Here is an 8,829-nt window from a genome sequence, read left to right as displayed (position 1 = left end):
ACTCCATTTTCCCTCATTTCTACTGTGTACTCCGATCACTAGACTGACATCGCTGATGGACAGAGTGTCCACTGAGCGAGGCAGGACCTGCTGGTGAGCCTCAGACTCCTGACACTGCCAAGCAACATTTCAGACATGTGATGTTGCCCTTGAAAGCCAAGGGGTCGATAGTGTGATGACCCCATCAGGCAAAGGAACCAACTCTACCAACTGTCTTAAAGGTGATTTGTGTTCATTTTGACCTTCCTGGCTTGGCTAATCCATCAAACTGTTCTCCTTCTCACCAACTGAACAGAAAGCAGACAAAGTTCATTCCGGACAAGCAATTCCAACAGACCAGCTCCTCGCACATACACGGAGCCTCAGCTAAGGTGATCGTGTGAGACCAACAACCTATCAATCTATCAGGAATAATCTGTTCATTCATTATGGGAGAACCTTATGAGAAAAGCTGGAGCAAGACAACTTGCAGAGCTCCAGTTCTGTCTTCACATCCCTTGAGGTAGGGCAAGGAGAATCCTGACCTCAGGAGGCACAGAAACGGCTTTTGCTACATGGATTGATTATCTTTCTCCTGGAGGAGGAGAAAGACCAGGCATTTATGCTGCTGTTATTAGATGTATTAGTCATCTTTGATACAGTATTGATCACCTGCAGACCATGGTGGGAACGGATGAGGCAGCTCTTGGGCAGGCTCCATTTTATATCTGAGAATTCCTGTAAAGAAGGAGAGGGCAGTTTTGCTTCTCCCAGTATCAAGAAAATCTATGGCATGCACTTTGCCGTTCAGTATATATCGGAGGACATTTGGGGAGGTAGCTAAGAGAAATAAGGAACATTTTAAATTTTTGTTTTGTTAGATTTTTGTAAAAATTGTTTGCTTTTCCTTGGTGACAATCAGTAGGATGAGAACAGGTGACCTGTGGCATTTGTGCTAACTCACGGCTGCTATGCTGTGACAAGTACTGCCATTTTGTCTATGTAATTACTTTAGGATTGTGTTATGAAGCTACTGAAGTAAGACGTGCTAAGTTTTGTTTAGAGCCAAACATATTTTTCTCACCTGAGACTTTACAATCACTCAATCACTGAGTGCACCTGATCGAGGGGAAAGGCAAAATTATCACTGGCTGATTTTACTCTCCCAGGACCTGGGATAGCTGGGGGGGGGCGTGGAAATTACACTGTATGTTTGCACATGTCAAACCTGAAATACTGCAGGGAACCTGGGAGTAAAGAATGTTTCTCCGTGTATCCAGTCTATTCATTTCCCCAGACAATAACCTGCGCTACAGTGAAAAACTACTGAATACAACCATTGACAGGAGAATCTGCTATGCAGTTCACACTTGCTTTTCTCTATCAACGGTCTGAAGGCAGAGAACAATATATCTAATAGCATAATAACAGACACCGTTAATACTTTAGAGGTTCAGTATAAAATTGCTTTCATTAGCATGTCAAGTGTTTATTTTAGCTTACTGCAAAACAAGCTCCTTACATACAGCCACTTATTCAACTTTCCTTGATTGCAGAGAGGGTAATAATGAAGGAGCCTACTTTCCGTGATCTTCTGTGGAGATTTTTACATGCACTGAAAAGATATTGCTCCATTACCTCTAGCCAATGAACCAGCTTGGTGTGCTGGAGAAAAATATTACAGCAGAAATATTACTGAACTCAGTGGAATAGTTTTTACAGAGTGCCACAAGGGCATGCATGAGACTGTTAAAATAGCAAGTTGTATTCCCATCTTCAGTCTAAAAGGACACTGACAACTAAGCAGAGGAAAAAATATCTGGTTCTTCCTGTGCCTCAGTTTATATTTGTTAAATATTTTATATCTGGTCATGTTACCAAGGGGAAAATAGTATCTTATGTTAAATATATGTATCTTTGAACTTGTTTTTATTGCTGAAAGCTATGGGTTGGGGTTTTTTTTGTTTGCTTTTTTTTCAGGTTTGTGGGTTTTTGTTTTTTTTTTTTTTTTAATTTGGGGTATCTAAAGCATGTGAACTATCCCAAAGTTAAAACACGCTGAACAAAAAACACTTCAGTTTTACCATGAAGAAAATTCAACAAAGTTGACCTCAGGCAGAAGTTGGCTTTATTGTGTTTTATTTGAGACTGTTTATATGCATTAGCCACTCAGAAGTTCTTTTAAAAAGAAAAAAAGAAGAAAAAGGCAGGTTTTTTGGAAGTGAAGACAAACTCCTACCTAAATAAAATTACTCAGACATGTAGTTTTGGTTCTTGTCACATATTTACAGCTTTCATAATCTTCAAGGCTCCCCATTAGAAGTTCTTCTAATTAGTCAAAACCAAGAGCTAATAATGAGAACAGTAGAAACTAAATCCTATTCTCAGACAAATGTGTGCAAATCCCATTTACTTAAATGGAAATGGCTCACAGGTGTGTTACATTAGACTCTAGCCACTCGGCAACTTTATAGGAATTCGGTGTCTGGAGCCTAACAGCTTGACTCCTCTTCAAAACAGAGGCACAGGTAATGCCACAGAAATCTGATCCAGGTTTCTTCCCAGCCCCCCCCAAGCAAACACTTAAATTACCTTTTCCCCCCCCCATCACAACCACCCTCAAGTCTAAATTTAGACTTTGAATCCTAAACATTACAGGCCTGATTCCTGCCTAAGGAGAAGAGGACTCCATCACCGGCTAGATTAAATTCTGCAGCAGTGATCATGTGTTACAGGCCTCAATTCTGCATTGGCAAAATCTACTGTACAGCATCAAATTCAAGTTCAGGCATTTTACAGCTCGAGGGTAATGCAATCATTCTATTGCCATGCTATTTACTTCACCCTTCCAATGCATTTGTTTGTGCTCTACAAAGTGAACTATAGGTCACCAGGAAACATTGACAGGCATAGTAAACTAGGAAACCGTATCTAGTAAGCCACAGAAATAGTGGAACAACATCAGTTATTTTTCCAATGGAAGGAAAACGTTACAGTTTTGCAATACTTTTTTTTCCCCCCTCTTTTTTTTTTGACACTGATACAATGAAAGGTTTTAGTCACACTCCAAATAAAAAAATATCATAAAAACCATTATTGTTTGCCCTATTTAGGAATATGGAAAATGACGCCACAATCCCACACACCGTTTAGCCTGCATACAAATCGACATGTGGTTTGTCATCACTGAATTCTCTAATCCAAACATAAAACTGGTATTTTAATTTCAGCTGGGTTTAGTGCAGCATGAAAGGAAAGAAGACCAGTCAGGATGAGATTTCTTGGGTCCCCCCACACCTTCCAGGCGATGACAGCTATTGCTTTAAGTACTTGCCATTAACAACCAGTCACAATGTTAGTGACAGGATGTTACTAGCAGTTACTTAAAGTGATAGATGTTAACATTTTTCTGCTCTTTATGACTCACACTATACCCCAGTCAGAATATTTTAGGAGCTGAATGCATAGCACTGGGTCAAAATGATGAAGATCGTGGAGCCACTGGTTGAGGTGCAGAATGAGACGTGTCATTTGAGGAACATTAGGTCAAAGAGAATCCATGATAAGGAACTGTCATGGATTAAAGATTAAGGTTCGTCCTTTTAACTATTTCACGTAAGGGGAATTCTCCAGCACTGGGGCGTTTTGCTCTTCCATACATACGAGAGCAACATGAAACTCTGCACTCTGAAAATAAGTCTTTGATGTTAACATCTTTTAACAACTCTCCCAATGAGATACAGATTAAGAAAAGATACTTTGATCCAATTTTAGAACAACATAGACCACATTCACCTCCGTACACATGGACAAGCTGCCCTCTGAAGACTCAAGTGCAGGAAAGCACTCTTACAGGAGCAACACTATAGGCATAATGTTAAACACCTGTGACTCCTGACCATGGATAGATGTAATACACTGCATAAAGTCTAGAGCCATAAACACCATAACTGGAGTGGAAAGGGACACAGCAAAAATTTCTTGTAGAAAAGGAAAGCAAGAATTTTACTGCTCCATGTTTTGCAGCAGGTAGCTGATTTACCTGACCAACTCAACGAACCAGACTATGACCCAAGCCCTGCACAACACGCATTACATTTTGTATTCTTAATTACATAAAGTCAGAACAGGTTAGAGGCAAAACAGCAACAATTTCTCATTTTATAACAGCAATAATTAGTAGCCCATCATGTAAAAATAGCATTTGTAATTCTGAATCTACTTTGAGATGAAATACATTTCAGAAGAATTACAATCTCATGATCTAGGCCAAAGGCAACTTTCCAAGTGTGTGCAAACAATGTTCTTAAATGAAAGTTTTCCAGTTCTTTCTCAAGAATTCAGAGTAAACCTTTCCCCCCAAAATGCAAAACTGATTAATAGCTCTGAAAAGCTGTCAGACCACCTACCTTCAGCATTATCTTGCAGGTCCTCAGGCTGCTCTCCTTTGCTCTTTGTGGGAGATAGAGGCTGGCCTTTTTGTTCCAACCCTTCTTTAGACATTAAAAAAAATAATTACCTATATTATTTTGAAATTGTTTTATTGTATCAAAAATTACTATGCGTGATACCGCAACTGTGAGCACCTTTTATTTCAGCACTCCATTCAGTGCCCGATGCCTATCTTTCTATTATTAAAATTAATTACTGCATCACCTGTTATAAAAGTCATAATAAGCATCTTTCAGCATGGACTTGACTTTCCCTAACTTTCACAGAACAGCAGTGAAGAAAGCTCACACTAAAATAACCTGCTTCTTCACAAGCTCTTAATCTCTTCAGAAATAAAAAAAATTAATAACATTTTAATTTGCAGTTTTTAACGAGATACATGTTATACTGCATTATGGAACTGTGGAGAAATAATCCAAGCGAAAAGATTTTTCTCCCTCAGCTCAATTCTCCATTCAATGTTATAACACAGTAACAAATGAATATTGACTGAAATTACTAATGAAATGAAAGGTAGGGAAGCAAGTTTGATAGTGAGGTAAAGTTAAGGAAATGAAAGCTTTACAAGATAGAAATGTTCTGGCTGAAAAAATCCGTTCCAAACTTTTAGCCAGAAAGCAACAGGAAGATGGAGGAAAATAAAAACCTTGTAAGTAAAAACAGTAACTGGGGCCAGTGAAGTTTAAGATCTCTCTTATTTGTAGGGACTGAAATTCACCGTGTTTAATATCAGTTGGTTAAACTTTAAAAATGATGACCTTTTTCTATAACATTTTCAAGATATCCTGTCATCTTAACATAAAGAATGAAATTACTGTTTGTTTGCTAAGGTAGACCTCAAGGCACAAACTGGTAGCATGGAAAGCCTGTTAGTACAAAAGGGAGGCCAAGCTGGAAATTAATCATAAAAAGTATTTGTAGATTAAGACATTCAATGAAAGGAAGCTCACTAATTAAAACATTCTTCAAACATTGTTGCTTAACCATGAAAGCAGAGAATGGCAGACAATTAAAACTCAATTCACTGCACCTATTGAATCTATTCAACTGCGATGGGAAAATGACTTTCTGTCATTTGACTTTCTGTCAAATCTCCTGATTCCCTGTGGCCACCTGAGGGCTTAGGTGAAGGAGAAGCCTAAAGAAAACACACTTTTGTGCATGCTGGAAAGAAATCTTCACCACTTGTAAGCAGGAATTTTAGGAAGACATATGACCTTGCTTGATTTACCCCTATTGCCATGCTGTGAGAAAATATGAATCACGCTATCACCTCAAACTGATTAGCTAATTAGCAACTGGGGAAAAAAAAGCTACCTACATGTGTATTATAAATTGCTTCAGTGTTCCGAAAACTCCCATCTCTTCTGCTGTCATACATACCCCACACAATCATCTACTCTGTATGTTGCTGGATTTTTAAACAGCTCTCAGCAATCAGATGCCCAGTTCTCATAAAGGACTTGGCTCTGCTAAGAGCTGTAGATACTATCCTTTTATTTCCTACCCTTCCACAACTACATGTATCTAGAACCAAAATGCTAAAAGTCACCAAACAGGAGTTATGAAAGAAGTATAAGCAAGGATGTGGAAAGGGCACTTGCAGGGTCAAGGGGAATATTGTGCTCGTTCAAGAGACAAAAAGGGAGTGAATCGTTGGCTTTTCATGGAGCCCAGCAAACTCAGAAACGTTCTCTGTCAGCCCTCCTGGGAAACTGGTTATTCTACTGTACTTACATCCAAAAAGAAGAGCCACAGATTGGGAAACTGGCAGGAATTTATGTGAAGCAACAGCTCAAAATGTCAACAAAAGTTCCAAAATGGAGATCTGTGAGTCATGAAATTCCACCTCACTTGCTTAATTTTAAGGAAAAAGCATTACCCAAAAAAGCCAAACTGAATATTGTTCTTAAAAATTTCTTCTAGAATGGAATTTCTGTTTCATTATAGGATTCCATATAGTTCAGAGCATGAAGGGCCCTCAGCAATCAATAAATAAAGCAAGTTACTGCAAAGCAGAACAGGCTTTGAGGTTTGGCTTGGTATCAGGAGGTAGACCTTTCCCGACAGCACTTAACATAGGACATGTCATGTGTCATGTCATCACATTTACTCATCTGAATTTGAAATTCAAATACAATATTTTGAGGAAAACAAGAGTTTTCAAGTGCTAAGATAAATTTATTTCTGGAGTGGTGAGAATGTAGGAGTAACCACAAGAAATACTGTGGGGAAAAATAAAGACAAAAACCACCAAATAAAGACACACTTTGTCAACGCTTTAAAGGGGTTACTCAGGAGCAATGGTGATAGAGTTCAACAAGAACTTCAATACAAAAGAGAGATCCTGAAAATAACCAGGCTTTTAAAGATTGATTCCTGCCAACACTCTCCCATTCTTTTAAAAAATAACTTGACTGTTTATAGCGGACCATATTGACGTATGGCTTCTTTGGTTCTAATGCCACTCTGAACTACCTGCTACGTTCCCTCTTTTGGCTGACAACGATTCACATCAGGGAATTGAATCAATAGGAGTGTTTCAATCAACACTCACCCCTCTAGTGATGAATTTTATCATCTAACCAATCTGTGAGGCTTCCTCCAGTCCCACAAGTCAAATGTCAATCAAGTTTAAGTGCAAATGTCCAGCCAGGTCTTTCAGGAGTATCTGAACACATTAGATAATATAACCAACATCTTAATTGACAGCACAAAGACAGAGAGGGAGGAGGCTTACATTCAGAGAAGTCAGAACTGTTACTATCTCAAAAGAAATGATCTTTTTGCACTCTATAAAGGACCTTAAAATGCTCACAAAAGGATGTAGAGGCACTGTCCCAGGAGAACAAGATTTCAATCACAATTTCACTGCTTTTTAGCAGATTTCCCTCATTCCAGAGACAGAAAAGGATTTGTGCAGGCTTCAAAATAATGTCTTTTTATTATGGTCAAAATACAACTCTTAACCCTTTCTGCTCTCCAACAGAATGTATGCCTTTCAGAACAGTTAGCCAAATATTACAGAAATTTTGCCTGCAAATTTCTGTTTAAAACCAGCACACCTAGACAGGTGTCTGAACTGATCATATTAAAAGCTTTTCTAATAGTGATCATCTGTGCAAAAAGGTTTCTGAGCTCTAAGACTGGGAGAAATGATTCTTCTTTATAGGCTAATTCAGAGGGTCAACAAGCCACTTAAATCTCACAGTGTGTCTCCAAGTAAGCTATTCCCAAAATCCCTCACAACTTCCAAATCTCCCTGGTTACAAGTGATTGCTATTTTCATCTCAGAAAAAAAGAGGAAGTCTCCCTCCAAAAACAAGTGTCCAAGTATACGAGTGTGGAAACAGTGGAACGTACAAAGAAATTCAGTATTTATACAGCATTGTGTATAATAGGGCTTCCTTTGTTAGTGTGAACGAGATCCTTCGTCCTGCCATCCTAGCTGGCTGTGGCTTCTGAAGTAATGAATAGGTGGTTAATTAGGATGCTCAGGATAGAAACGGGATAACCAGCAGGGCATTTATTATGAACAACTATTAGATGGGAAATGAGAGGCAGTAGTGTGGCAACATTCATACAGGTGAGGTCGAAAGGTTTTGGTACCTGGTAGAGAATGAAGCTGACCAGGTTGAGGGAGCATCTAGATTCAGAACTGAAACTCTTTTCTGTGTGTTTCTTTTTTTTTTTAATTTTTTTTTTGAATGGTAAGAGAATTAACTTATGTCAGTGCATAATAATGCGGTACTATTGTGTAGGAATCTGGACCGTGCTTCTCATAATAGCACATGCTTCTATAATTTCCACATGCAATCACTGCAATTGCGCACACAATTATGGCAGTATTAGGGCTTATTTTGCACGCTTCTGTGCATGGATATGTGAATCTCTGGGTATAAAAGCAAAGTCCTTCAGAAGTTAAAGTTTAGAATAATCTTCCCTTAATGGAGCTTAAAACATTAAGCACCATGACTTTGCAGTGTTAAATCACTGAAGTTAAAGGTAGACAAGACTATTAGGTCACCTGGTACTTCTCTTTGCTTATATAGGAAATCATTCATAAAGGAAAGCTGAGATGTTGAACCGCACAGGTCCGTACCTGCTATTACTGTATCTGCCTTTCTGACTCAAGCCATTCTAACATCATATGTCATACCGTTTGCTAACATCAAAGCGCTTTGAATTAAATGGTGCCATTAAGTCAGCAGCTGCTACAAGATACAGCATCCAGAATAACAAACTGATGGGTTAAAATCCCCTGAGTTGAACACCATTAAGAGAGTGGTCTTGAGTGCGTATATTTAATAAGACTACGTTATTTTTATTTTTAAATATTTTTCTTATTCTAGTACATCTAATATATGCAGTGACGTTATGTGATTAACTTGCTAAAAC

General features: G+C 38.5%; 1 protein-coding gene across 1 annotated transcript in view; it reads right to left on the bottom strand.

The window, feature by feature from the left end:
• The window catches only part of LOC103920882 (O-acetyl-ADP-ribose deacetylase MACROD2-like), a 260,177-nt gene that overhangs the window by 22,906 nt on the left and 228,442 nt on the right, over positions 1-8,829 (bottom strand). The window contains exon 5 of the mRNA XM_009328740.1: positions 4,389-4,472. Within this exon, the coding sequence (XP_009327015.1) occupies positions 4,389-4,472 (84 nt within the window). The remainder of the gene's footprint in view (positions 1-4,388; positions 4,473-8,829) is intronic.

Source organism: Pygoscelis adeliae, unplaced genomic scaffold (assembly GCF_000699105.1).
Source record: "Pygoscelis adeliae isolate BGI_AS28 unplaced genomic scaffold, ASM69910v1 Scaffold16, whole genome shotgun sequence".
Lineage (NCBI taxonomy): Eukaryota > Metazoa > Chordata > Aves > Sphenisciformes > Spheniscidae > Pygoscelis > Pygoscelis adeliae.
Note: the sequence above shows the minus strand (reverse complement) of the source record. Positions and strands in the feature narration are given on the sequence as shown.